The sequence below is a fragment of the Lytechinus variegatus genome, chromosome 2 (genome assembly GCF_018143015.1).
Source record: "Lytechinus variegatus isolate NC3 chromosome 2, Lvar_3.0, whole genome shotgun sequence".
Taxonomy (NCBI): domain Eukaryota; kingdom Metazoa; phylum Echinodermata; class Echinoidea; order Temnopleuroida; family Toxopneustidae; genus Lytechinus; species Lytechinus variegatus.
The window spans coordinates 77,676,602-77,691,362 of record NC_054741.1 but is presented as its reverse complement, the minus strand read 5'-3'; the positions used below and the strand labels follow the sequence as shown (position 1 = coordinate 77,691,362).

General features: G+C 34.3%; 1 protein-coding gene across 2 annotated transcripts in view; it reads left to right on the top strand.

The window, feature by feature from the left end:
* LOC121409139 (SEC14-like protein 2) overlaps nt 1–10,730 on the top strand; it is a 31,920-nt gene extending 21,190 nt beyond the window's left edge. Inside the window, exons 10-13 of one of the 2 annotated variants that reach the window (XM_041600974.1) lie at nt 1,157–1,305; nt 2,410–2,561; nt 8,367–8,568; nt 10,165–10,730. In XM_041600974.1, the coding sequence (XP_041456908.1) occupies nt 1,157–1,305; nt 2,410–2,561; nt 8,367–8,524 (459 nt within the window). In that variant the 3' untranslated portion in view covers nt 8,525–8,568; nt 10,165–10,730. Of the gene's footprint in view, nt 1–1,156; nt 1,306–2,409; nt 2,562–8,366; nt 9,346–10,164 lie in introns of those variants that run through there. The other variant, XM_041600973.1, reaches the window with a different exon arrangement.
* The last annotated feature ends 4,031 nt before the right edge of the window (nt 10,731–14,761 follow it).

Sequence of the window (14,761 nt, the reverse complement as noted above, 5' to 3'; positions counted from 1 at the left end):
GAGCTTTCATGAAAGGATGGGAGGACCATGATTGTGCTGCACAGATGCCTCAAAGACAATATACCAATTGGGTGTTTCATAAAGCTGTTTGGAAATGTACTCATGACTTTATTTATGTTTATTTATCTATTTCCACGTAAAAAAACAAATTATAATGCATGTTGTAGCAATAAATATTACAAAAAGTGGGGGGGGGGGTCACTAAAAGCTAACATGCTTGTCAAGAGAGACTCCTGAGAGACTCCACTTTATAATTGACTAGAGCATGGTGCTAAGTAATTTTACAGAGATATCATGTATCACAAGGAAGGATCACTGGGGCCTGTTGCATAAAACTTTTTACCTGAGAAAACTCTGGTAAAAACTGAAAACTAAGATTAGTCTGATTTCTGCCATTGACTTTAACACGGAAAAAACTCCGGTAAAAACAACCTGAGTTTTCTCATGTAAAAAGTATTATGCAACGGGCCCCAGGTCATTCATAATGTCACTTTATAACTCACAAACGGCTTTATGAAACACCTACTAGGATCACTTTGAACAGCACCAGTTCAAGACGCAAACTACTCACATAGTTTGTGAATTTTTACTCAGAATGCTACGTTTTGATCATGTAGTCGTATAATAACTACCCATTTGAACAATGAATGTCCAGCTGCCCTTTACAATGTTCATACCACAGAGGTTGTTAGGAAACCAAATATTTATAGCATGCATGCAGTATTACACAAGCATACATCTCATCACAAAAAAGTATTGTCCAGCTTAGCTTTTTATTGAGATGTCGTTGAGCTAGAGTGGTGCAACTTTCACAAAATAGGCCCATGGTCTATTTCTGTCAGAGAATAACTTGTCAGTGATGACAGGTCTCAAAATATGGTGCCCTGGAGGACAGAGATCATTTCCAGTTCATATGTACAGAAAGAGCACGTGTGTGGAATCAGTGGATTTCCATTCTGCTCATTTAGCCTTCTTCCTGTTACTACTATAGCACTCTCATAATTTATGTATGTTGATGTGGACATTATTACATATGACTGAGTATAAGTGTAATATGCAACTAGTTTTTTTTCTATTGGCTGTAAGTTTGTAACTTACTTCATACGTAAGATACCACTTCATCATTATCTGTAATTTCTTCTAATTTTGCTTTCAGGTATGTTTGGCAGGCAAAGTACCTAAGGAGTGGTATATGACGGGTCGCGACCTCTCTGTCGAAGCTTCCCAGATGACGACTAAGGAGATTGCCAGGGGAGGAACACTACAACTCACCTACAATACATCACAGTGCAATAGTGTTCTCAGGTAGACTTTCTCCCTTTCCCTTTCTCTCTTTTTTTGTCTCACCCACCAGAGGTGAAGGCGAGACTTAGGGATCCAAATGTCGTCCGTCTGTCGTTCTTCTTCCTTCACAAACCTTATGACACATAATTCCACAACCGTAAGTCACCATTCAATCAAAATTGGATGGTAAATGGACTTGGGGGACCTGCATGTCATGCTGCAGTTGCAGGTCACATGGTGAGGTCAAAGGTCATTTTCTGATCAATGTTAAAGTTTACATGCAAGACTCTCTTATGACACATAAATTTGCATCCTTAAATCACTTTTCAACCAAACTTGGATGGTAGATGTACTTAGGGGACCTGCATGTTATGCTACACTTGGAGGTCACACGGTAAGGTCAAAGGTCATTTTCAGGTCAACGTTAAAGTTTACATGTAAGACTCTCTTATTACTCTGCAACCGTACGTCACTTTTCTACCAAACTTGGGTTGTAGGTGTAGTTAGGAGACCTGCATTTCTTGCTGCAGTCGGAGGTCACATGGTAAGGTCAAAGGTCATTTTCAGGTCAAATTTTACGTGCAAGACTCTCTTATGATAAGTGTTATTCCATTCCAGTCATTTCACAATGAAATTTCGATACAATTCTGATAAGTGCCCTCGGAAACCACGATATTTCTGGTTATTTTCATAAGTGGACGAGACACAAAATCGCTTATGCCTTGTTTGTTTTTTAAGGAGATTGAAATCTTGATTATTATCCTTGGTTATGATTTTTGTTCCAATGTAAATATGTCATGGAGACATTTTCAGGTCAAATTTTACGTGCAAGACTCTCTTATGATACGTGTTATTCCATTCCAGTCATTTCACAATGAAATTTCGATACAATTCTGTTAAGTGCCCTCGCAAATCACGATATTTCTGGTTATTTTCATAAGTGGACGAGACACAAAATCGCTTATGCCTTGTTTGTTTTTTAAGGAGATTGAAATCTTGATTATTATCCTTGGTTATGATTTTTGTTCCAATGTAAATATGTCATGGAGACATTTCTATTGATTTTGCATTGTTAATAGTTAATGTTTCTGACTTACCTTTTCTTGTCTTATTTGCTTTTCTTAGGTATGAGTTTAGAACACAAGAACATGATCTTGGATTTGGAGTAAAGAGACTACATGATGATGATACCAAGACACCTGTAGTTAAAACAGAACGTCACAACTGCCATCTTGTGCCAGAAACTGGCCAGCTCATACTAGAAGACCCAGGAACTTGTAAGTAATACCCATTCATTTATTAAGAATCATGTGATATTTATTGAAGGGTTTAATCAAATTGAAACCAACTTCAGCTCAATGTAGTATAATTATGTTGTATAGCGAAACTATCTGAGAAGCCAAGGAGTCATAGAACATTATGTAAACTATATTGGTTGCTATTGGTCAATTACAGTTGATTAATGATTAAAGTAATTAGATAGGACCTTTGAACAACAAAACCAGTAGCTCAGGGGCTTTATTCTGAGGTCATTTTATCTTTAAAATATTTTATTTTATCTCTTAAAATGAAATTGGTATTCTGAGATGACATTTTTTCTCTGAGATAAAATTTACAATTTTATCTTGCGTAACTATAGATGGTACACAACTGAACAGTGTCTGCTTCGACATACCCATCGCGTATCTGGGTATTGCAACGCGGATGATATGCTTGTGCCCAAGTTATTTGAAGAAAAAAAAAAAACTTAAAAGAGGGTAGGGGCTATTTTATCTCCGCGACGTTAATTTCACCGATATTTCTAGGTGAATTAACCCCAAATGTTGACATGAAAATGAAGAAAAATTATATATTTATTGAGAATAACACCCTAACGTTATTCCTGTACATTCAGAAATTATTTCATAAGACTTGTCTTGACTAATATTGTCTTTGAAATGATGCTTGAAAAGATGCGATACAGACTTCGAAAAAAAGATGAGAGTATTGTCATTTTTGTTAAAAAGAAATTTCTGTATAAAAAAAGACGCACAAGCGTATAGTGCAAGTGTATTTGAAGTCAAAAATTTGAAGTAAAAAAAAGTCAATCTGGCCCCTTTGCCACACCTCCTGGCAGAATGGATTTCAATTGGTTGAGTGACACGAGAAAGCTATAAAAGCGCATTTTTAATTGATATTGATTAAAAAGTAGGTGTGTCTTACAGAGATAAAATGAAGATAAAATTGTCTCAGAATACCAATTAGGAAAGATTTTAAGGGTATTTTATCTCACTGATTTTAACAGAGATAAAATAGATCTCAGAATACCACCCCAGGCCTTTAATTTGTAAAGTATAACACGCTTGGACATGAAGACTTATTGCTTTTAGCTTGTCAAATCGTGTGAGTCCAGTATAATATTAAAGCAGTTTCTAATTAAGTTTTCATGAAACAGAGCTTGACCCAGCCCCAGACCCATGTATACAGAAGTTTACCTTAATATCAAATGATTTCAATGATTTATTTAAGCAAAAAAGGGAAGAAACAGGCAAAGTGAAAGCATTATCTTTCGAAGAAGGAAGGGTTGTGAAGTTTTTGATATTTCATGCAATATGAATTTTAGGGCTGAGTACCTGAGTCAAAATACTTACATGTATCTGCTGCTCATATGATGGTAAAAGCATGAATTAAGCATGATTAATTAATAATCATTTGACCATATGGGGAATGAAAAAAAAAACCTCTCCAAAAGTTGTTGGAAATTTGTATTTTACATCTTTACATTCATAGGATGGCCATCTTTTGTCCATATTACATTGAAATTATTTAGATTTAGTTGGAAAATACTGAGAAAAGACACATTACAAGACACATTAGACACCTGCTCTTCAATTCAATTCAATTTCAATTTCTAAATCTATGATATACAAAATGTACCGTACATAGAAATGTTTTTTCCAGTGGCTTTAACATAAGAAATTCACATCACTAGCACTTTTGGACATGACTATACATGAAAAAAAATCTAACATGAGAATTGCACTTATGGATGTAACAGGTATATAGGTGGCATTGTGTAATTCTGAATAAAACAAGATTACATAATATAGAAGAGGCCTCTGACTAAGCTTTTTCGATATACCGGTATTAGTAATACCGTTCGGTATGAAAGTCATACCGGTATGGATACCGCCGTAGAAATTTCAATACCGAAATACCGTCATACCAAAAGTTGAAAATATCATACCGGTGTTTTCTTCTGTATTGTCGTTTATGGGTATTTTTACAGTGAAATTAACCTAAAACAATAAGTTCTTTGGCTCTCTCAACGTATTTAATGAAATCAGAATCCAATAATCTAACCTCGAAATGAATACATCGCCCCTTAACTACTGTCTGAGCTCCGTTAGCCGCTGCATAAGGCCTCGGCCCCACCGCTAATGATACTGGGGTGCATGTCGGCTCAGCTCCATGCACTCGTGTACACAGCTACAGTATAAACAACGAAGTCGACCGAGACGGAGAGCATTTCATGAAGAGTTTTTTTCAGTGGTTTCAACAACAGATTTGCTTTCCGCCAATCACATGCGAGGGTTTCATAGCTTGTAACATCCCTCTACAAAAACAAAATCACTGACAAAACTCTTTTTGAAACACTCCCTAGCCTGCCTTTTGACCACGTGGTGTATTGCGGGCTTCAACAAAGTATCAACCTTGGCTTGGGGCGTTGACAGACAAACCACAGGGATTAACACTTGTTTTTTCTTTATGCAAGTTTTTTTTCTCGGACTGCTCTTAACTTGTATCAATGGGAATGTCCACTGAGTTTTTTTTTTTTTTTTTGGGGGGGGGGGTGCTGTGCATTGACAGACAAACCACAGGGATTAACTTTTTTTTCTTTATGCAATGTTTTTTTTTCTGGACTGCTCTTGACTTGTTTCAATTATGACAAGTTTACTTTTATACTATAAGCCTGCTACAAAAATCGTCTGACCCCCCCCCCAAAAAAAAATAATAATAAATACATAAAGAAAAAAATAATACATTAATGAATAAATGAATTAAATATGAAAATAAAAAAAGACAGAAAATGTTGATAACATTAACAGGAAAAAAAATGTTACGCCATCCCTCTTTGTTTATTTTGATCTGTGAAGTGATCGTAAATGGAAGAAAGTGGCTGAGAATATTTGTGTGATTTGTGATGGGTGTTGTATCCGTTTTGTGCATGTGCGGTCATGAATAAAATAAAATAAACTATTGGAATGATTGTATGATGGTCTCGTGGCGTGATAAGATGTTGATCAACTAAAATTTGGCATGTGTGAAAGATGAAATTGACAAAAAAGAGGGGAAGATTGAGATTCGGAGAAGAGGAGGATGTTGATTGTTCGTGGTAAGAGAGGGGTGGTGACGGGGAGAGAATGGGCCGATGGGAAAGAGAGAGTAGGCGGTTTCAAACCGCCTCGATCACAAGAATCCCCGTTAAATTACGAGAACTTTTTAAGGCTAAAAAATACCCGTTAATTATTCCTGCATTCACACCGCCCCGAAACACATCCTTCGGGATAAGTTCCGAAGTTACGAGCATGCGCAGTGTGGTCTGATAAGCAGGCAAGGCGGGAGATTCAAAATCACTTGCCCAGCAGCCACCCACGCCGCCGCGCCCAACGACACGCTGGGATAAAAGTTCCCGTAATTTGCTTTCACACCGCCAAAATACCTGCGACCTTGGAAAAATCCCCACGAAAGTTCTCGTAATTTCGCCAAGTACCTACTATTTAGCGGGTATTTTCTTTCGGGGAAATTACGCGTAGTTTGCTTTCACATTACCAAAATACCTGGTATTTTCTGATCGGGGTAAATTTCCCGATCAGAGAATACCTGGAACTGGCGAACTTCGAGGCGGTCTGAAACCACCTATTGAAGAATTATGGGGCTGGGGAGATAAAGAAAAACAAAAGCAAGAAAAAATGAGTGAGAAAGAGGCAGCCGGGGGATAAGAAGTTTAGGGGGGGGTTACTTGTAGACAACGTGCAGATTCACAAGAGGGGGGGGGGTTCAACACAATGGACATTTATAAGAAAAGTTATGTACGAGACGTCAAAATTTGAGGTCAACAAACTTTGAACCTTCGACGAACACGTGTTGATGTGAGTGGTAAACAAAAGGGGTGAATCTGAATGTGAATGAGTGGGGCCAGATCGGTGAAGGGAAAATCACGCATATATCCTTGACAGTTTTAGCAGGGAATTTTGGTGCTTGGAAGTTAGGGCATGTACACACGTTTAGCAAAGTAAGTAGCAGTGAGTTTGTGCGGTGTAGCATTTGGCAACTTGACTTATTGATTTCGTACCATGTGCTTGCTGAGATAATTTTGCGCACATGCACAGGTAATTCACAGCTCTCGTTGGGGAGAGAGCATGATCGTATAACTTTTGGTAAAGAAAGAGAAAGTTTTTGTCAATGAGAACGGACCATGCTGAGCATTCCTCAGCTGACCACAAGCATCCCCTCTTTATCCGAGGCCATATCAGGGCTAAACAAACATTGGACACTGTTTGCACAATAAATTGGGAATTTACTCGGTATTAGTCGGTATACCGGTATTGAAGCTATTAGTAATACCGGTATTGAAAATATCAATACCGAAAAAGCTTACCTCTGACATACCTCACATGTGATATCACAAAATCAAAATTGTAAAAATCAATATCCCAGGTGTACTTTGTTAGTCTGTAAATCCTTCTTTAACAATTTCCTCTTATGATTATATCCTAATACAAAGTTTATAATCATCAAATTTCTTAGGAACAGGACTGTATAGAATTAAATGGCAGTAAATTGATGAATTTCCTTATGCAGTTTATCTGATATACATGTAAAAAAATATTTTGCAGTGAATATAATCTAGTAATGATGGGTATGTTTAGCCATGTTTAAGTTAAAGATCCTTCAATCATACATACCCATCATTTCTAGATTAAAAAGCAGTTTAAGGAAATTCATAAACAGTTTATATTAGAGTATTAATTTTTTTCCTCCCTTCCCTTTCTTATTGCTCCATTCTATTGTTAATCATATTCCTGATAATCAGTTTCCCCAATAATTATGTTTCATGGTAATTGAGCTGACTTTTTAAGACATTGTAGTATTGCACACTTCCTATTAAGTTCTGGTGTAAGTTTCCTTGATCGTTATTGATGACTTATGATAAGCATATTAATAATTACCAAGTATCAATTACTTTCCCTTTCTAAACTAGGAAGTAGAGAATTAATTAAAGCACTATATAAATATTTTTTTTTGGTTGGAAATGAAAGTAATACATGAGTTTCCATGTGTATTGATAAGTGTGATGTAAATATGTGTTTCTAAAATAAATTCGTATAAAAAAAAATCATCAGGATCATGCATGCAGTGAATGTACACCTATTTTCTTTCTTTGAATGAATGATTTGAATGCTGGAAAGACACCATTTCAAAAGGGAGTGATCAAAGCACAAATAACTGTATTTTTTATACCGCATTTTGTTCATAATAATTGAGTCAAAATTCTATTAGGTGATCTGCGATTCGGAAAATTTGTCTTTCATTATTGATTATGGATTATTGTGGCAATGAATATACCCATGCTCTTGATATTAAAAAAAAAACTCAACTTCATCAATGATCTATACTGTTCATACTGATTACTGATGTGCTGTAAATTAGACTTTTTGTCTTTAGATCCATGCAGAACTTGGTGGGTCATATTTTAGATAAAACATTTCTTTTCTGGTTGGCTTTGAGCATGGACCTACTTTGCTAGTAGGTCCATGATTTGAGTGACTGCTCTATAACATAGGTAGGTATAACCTGTATGACCACCCGAGGGAGACAATAATTTTTTCAGATAACAATTATGGATAGCTTCTTGTGATGAATATTTTCAATGGAAAAAAATATTAAAGGAAACCAATTTTGTGATCAGGTGGTCCTTCTATTTTATGGTTCAGGAACTAGGTTGGTTATATATTTTGGGAAGAATGGTCAATTGTGACTTTTTATGAAAAGTTTTTTTTTTTTGTCTTTTTTTTATTTATTCTTTCATACCACCACAGATATTGTGAAGTTTGATAATAGTTTCAGCTGGGCTCGGAGTAAGAAACTCTTTTACTGGATAGAACTTTTAGAGCCTGATATACAGAATGATGACCAACACGATGACGATGGCAATGATGACCAGGAAGATGATTTTGTGCAAGCAATAGATGGCTGAAAACTGCAATGATCACTAGTACTTTCATAGTGACTTTTCAGGAGGTATTTTATGTGCTGAAATCTTACAGTCGTATTATTTATTTGTGGATTTTGCAACTGAATAACTGCAGAATTGTTCATTTTCTCCTTTCCTCATGTATTATTTATGCTATTAGTATAAACTATAAGATATTCATTATATGTGCGAATGATTCATTATGTGTGTGAGTGATTAGGTATATGTATGTACATATATAATTTTGATTGTTTGGGATCATATTAAGAGAAAGCCAAGTGAATACTATGAATGTGTGTGAATTATTAAGTACATGTTCAATAAGATTCATACCCCGTCCTATATGCACTATGCTATCTATGAGGATATCTTTATTTTCTTATGATATGACCAACATAATTCAGAGTGTTTAACACTCGTATACAAAAATTTATCATTTGTATAGATGAAAAAAAATGAAGAAAGTTAAATGAATTATATTAAATGGTCTCTCTTGATCAGTAAATTGATGAGAATAATATTTTTGATAGGTCTTAATACAAATGAATTCCACATATGATGCATGAAGAAGGCTATGTAATAGCATACCAATGGCAAATGAAACACAAAGTGATAATGTTTTGCTGTTTGAGTTAATCAAAATGTGTATTGATTCTATTTGCTTTACCAAGTGATTGTAACTTGTGCCATGAATACTAATACTACATTAATCAGTACAGCAAAGAGCACTTGTCCAAAGAGGTTAGTCGTTGGAAAGCAGCATTTATTCAACCATATTCATGCATATGTGCAATATTCTTAAATCAAATCTGCAGTGCAGTAGATTCTAATACCCTTTTCATAAACCTATCCTCCAATTAGCCGCCTAAGAGTAATGCGGATAATTCAATAAAAATTGCGTTCATAAACTCCGAAAATAAGCCGCATTATTTTTACGAGCGCCCGTCCTGAAAAAGGCGGATAATCGCCATGACAACTGGACACGCCCCCTCCGATGCGGTTGTGTTGGAAAAGGGTGACCTTGTGACCGCACCATGGCAATTATCCGCATTATTTGGAAATGCGTTCATAAACTCAAAATCTTATCCCGATGCCGCTATTATGCGGATAATAGCAGCATCAGAGTAATGTGGATAACTCTTGTCCTCCTCCAATTTTACGACCAAATTATGCTGCTATTAGCCGCCTAATTCATTTTAATTGGGTTTATGAAAGGGGTATTTGAGAACTCATGAAAATTAGCTTTTCTTCAATAGACATCAACAAAATTTGACAATCAAATGCATATATATTTACATGTAAGTAAAAATTGATTGAATTTGATATATATTGTGAAATTTACGCTAATATTTAATTAGTGCCCGAACCAATGGTCTTGCATTCCCAAAATAACATGTGGTTGATTTTACTACCTACATGAACCTACGTGTACCTAAAGAATACAGACTTATACCTGTGTGATGTAATGTGCAAATATCAACCCTCTCATTGTCTATGTATTCAAAAGAGCTAGTGGAACTTGGGCCGGAGCCAGTCATTTTTTTCTCTGATATTTCTACCAGTCTCTCGCAATTGGTCAAGTTCACACTGCCACTTCTGTATTCATTTACTTTAATATTTATTTATTTTTCTGTCCATCCTAGGAGGTGTAAACATGATTTGAAGAGCTACATTGACAATTGCTTTACTTGCATTAAGGACGCTCCAAAGTTCTGTTTGTGTGCAACTTGATTTTACACTATGTGCATGACGTGGCACTTAATGAAACTAACAAATCAGCTATTTGGTATCAGCTAATTTGTCTTGTGATACTTTACTCTACAGTGCTGTGAAATAATGCAAATATGATTTTGATGGTAATATAATGGTTGTAACTGGGAAGCTTCTTTATTTTCAAGTGTATACTTTTTGTTCTTATCCCGTTAGATAAAAAAAAAACACTGTCTATGGCAATATATGATTAAGAGGCTTTTCTATGTACAATGTATTTAAAAATCTGTATGGTCTTTCACACATGTCAAACTTAGTAATGAAAATATAAGGTTGAGAGAGAGAGAGGGGGGGGGGATCGTACTTGTAGCCATGTCTTACTACCTGAGTGCATTACTGTTTATTTCTTCCTTTGGTGTAAAAAGTAAAACCAAAGCTCAGCATTCAATAGTGACTTCAAAATTCTGGCAAACTATGTCAACTTTAAACTGATATCTTAAAGGACAAGTCCACCCCAACAAAAACTTGATTTGAATAAAAAGAAAAAAATTCAACAAGCATAACACTCGAAATTTCATCAAAATCGGATGTAAAGTAAGAAAGTTATGACATTTTAAAGTTTCGCTTATTTTTAACAAAACAGTTATATGAACGAGCCAGTTACATCCAAATGAGAGAGTCGATGATGTCACTCAATCACTATTTCTTTTGTTTTTTATTGTTTGAAATATGAAATATTTTCATTTTCTCGTCATTGTCATGTGAAATGAAGTTTTATTCCTCCCTGAACACATGGAATTCCATTATTTTAACATTTTGTGCGTCAGGCAAGGAGGTCCTAATCGTCAAATTCGTAAAAATTGAAATATTGTATAATTCAAACAATAAAAAACAAAAGAAATAGTGAGTGAGTGACATAATTCGAAAAACTTTGAAATGTCATAACTTTCTTATTTTACATCCGATTTTGATGAAATCTTCAGCATTGTGCTTGTCTGATTTTTCTCTATTGATTCAAATCAACATTTTTCTGAGGTGGACTTGACCTTTAATACAGCTTTGTGCTTTATGTTGTGCTAGTGAATATTTTAACCATATCTGAGGAGAATGAGGGACTTAAACATTCATGCACAAATTTGTCTGCTCAAATTAAACAAATAATTATGTTTTAAAATCTTATAGTAATTTATAAGACAAAATTACTATTACTTTTTTTCTGATGAATCTATGACTACAGGTGTAGTATATAATTTTGTAATATTTTTCTTCTTATATATGCCCCATCTTCTGCGATAAACATGTAGAAACATGTAACAATGACCATCTGACTGTTTTTTTTTTGCATGGTTAGGAGTAAAAATGTTAATGTATTTTTTTGTAAAGAGAGGGTGTCACAAACTGTCAAGATGATATTGTCTTTCAATTGAGAATATCATAGTGATTCAACATATAAAGTGACTACCTGGTGCTGGCTTCTCCACTCATCATTTTTAAAAATTTATTTCTCAATATCATTATGGACCTGAATGATTATAATATTGATGTGTTTTGTTGTTATGTAATTTTAAATCCGATTATGATTTCATCTTATACATGGTCCATGAAACTTGTTTAAGATTGAGTGTAACATGTAAAATGTATGAGATGTAAAGTGCCATACTAGTAATTATGTATATAATTGCTTTTCAAATGTGAAAGGAACTGCGAGATTGAATATATTATAGATTGTAAATGGCATTCATTTGTTAGCCACTGCCAGAAGTGGCAAGTTAGTTGATGTATTTAAAATTTGAAATTCATTGGATTATCAGAAGTAAGTGGAAATATGAAATTGTTAAAATCTAACCTGGTGCATTTAGAAATCAATCTGAGTCATGATAATTTCAAACATGATTTTTGTCAGGAAAAATTTTTACCTTTAAATGTGCACAGACCCAGTGTATTCATATTGTAGTTTTAATTACAATATCAAAAGAAAAAAATGCTATTGAATATGTCAGTGGTTTTATTTCCTTATCTATCAATGTTTTGTTTTATGTTAGGCCACAGGTACCTCTAGAGGTATCCAATCATTTTTCTTGCTTCAATTATGGTAGGTGTCTTGAAATGTATTCTTATGTCAACTTTAAAAGTGTTTTAATCTTATTTTGTGTGCAAGATATGCTGTCTTTCAAAGTTCTATGTCATCTTGGTTTAGCATTAGCTATTAGCTATATTTATTGGCTATAAAGTTATATTTATACTGTAATAAACAATAACTTTTAATTTACAAACAGTTTCAAATGTTTTTGTGAGATGTGTAATTGATTTTGATTTTTGATAGTGTTTGGTATGAGACCAAATGTCATCTAAGTGGTATCACTTGCTTCTCTGGCTCTCTGTTTCCATAGATACTTTCCAGTTTGCACATAAACACATAAGTGTTTTTGAAAAGGAATTTCTTAAATGTTTGATATAACATTCTAAGATTATACACGATAGAATATTTGGGAAAAAACATAGAATTCAAGAGAAGTTGCTATTGAATACATGTATACTAATTGTCAAATATGCCATTTAACCTACTTAGGAATGTTGCATAGGTTTCACTCTCAGGAATTCAAGAAAACTTTTTTTATTTCATAAATTGATTTACATGGATTCTGGGCCAGTATCAATTAGATTTACCTCCAGGGATATTCACAAAGCCAGTTCTTTTCTTTGATAAAACACACTAAAACAATAACAATAAAAACATTTTTAGAATACCAATTTGAGGTCATGACGTAGATAAGAACAAAATGAAGATAAGAACGTTTTCAGATTACCGCTCCTGTACATTTATGAGTAAACAAAAAAAAAGATTGCTCTATTACAAGGTTTCAGTCAATTTCAAGTAATATAAAGAAAGGGGCAGACTTTTTCAAAACATCATTATTTATTCATCTATTGGTATTAAAGGGTTCGCTTCTTAAGTTAATATCTCCCTTTTCTATGTCTCATGTGTCTTTGAGAGGGAGTGATTAAAGGAAACATTTGTCTCTATCCCTTATAGACCTTACAGTTTGAGACTAGTGGAGTGTTTCATGAAAGGACTTGTCAGATGATTTATCTGACAAAGTGTGTTTCTCAGCCAATCAAAATCAAGGAAATTTGTCTGACAAATGTTGATGAATTCTTCATATTGTTGATGAGGCCTATGTATTTGATTTATTTTTGTATTGAGATATTTCTTAGAAATTTCTGTTGAATACACCTTTTGTATGTAAAATTGATGAAAAAAAATAATGAATAGAATCGGGGATTCAGTTTTATAATCTTGAGGGGAGCAGTAAAAAGCTCTTCTAAAAGTTTTAAGGGGAGCACTACAAAAAGCACTTCTTCAAGGGGATTTTTTTGTCTGATTACAAAATGGATTGAGGAACGTAAACTAAGTTGCAAACCACAACTTAGGAAACAAACCGTCAGATGTATAGGCAACATTGATTTCATTGAACTTTTTGTTGTCATTCTTGCAATGTTTGATATTGCCTTTTTTGTGTGTGTCATCTAATTTGACTGAGAATGAGGTTTTCAAGGTTGGCTCTAATAGTTTAATTATTGACTGACACTCTTATTCTACATTCAGGTTAAGCGATGACAGAACAGAGTCATATAGAAATAGAATGTACAAACAATTTTTAATTGTGTATGATGTTGCCTGTTTTCTGATTTTTCTGCATTTATCATTCCATATCACACAAAAATCCAATTCGCTGAGGCGAACAATAAATTGCTCTTCCTGAAATGGTTTATGGCAAGCAGTAGCAAGTGATCACTCTCACTCCCCTTAAAACTTATTTCCTGGAGAATCACTATTTTCAAAATTCTCCTGATGAACTTTACTATGTTACCCGAAAATTGATATTTGATAGAATTGACTTGTAAACTGGTAAACTTAACGAGAAAGAAGGGAGCTTTGAAAACTTATAAAATCTATGATAGGTTTATAAAAATGGTATTTGAAATTTTATGCAATGTTGTTTACTATATGAACCATAGTCCTACAATTGGTGTTTAACAGTTTAAACAACCATGCTTAATTTATTGAGAATTAAATATTAAAAATTGAACAATGTTGTGTAAGATTTTAAACATGTGTTTAAACTGTTTAAACAACTACTGTAAGGTTCATAAACAGGGGAGTAATATTCACAGCTGAAGTCAAGGAAGATCATAAGGAAGAGGATGGTCAGGATTTAAGGGAGACTGAGAGAAAGAAGGAGATAAGGGTGGGGTGTAAAATAACAAAATGGAAGAAGAGTGGTGGTGAGAGGAGGAAGAAGAGAGAGAGAAAAGGAGATACTGAGTAAAATGGGTTGAAATTGTTAAAAAAAAAAGAAGTCAAGTTTTTCTCTCCTATGATTTAAAAACTGAGGTAGTAATTCACTATGAAGAGTAGAGTTGTCATTGTAACTTATTCAGCAAAAATCAAGAACTTCTTTATCATTCTCAACAAAAATAGTATGAAAATTATAAGCTTTAAGCTACATCATTCCCTCTCATTTGCGT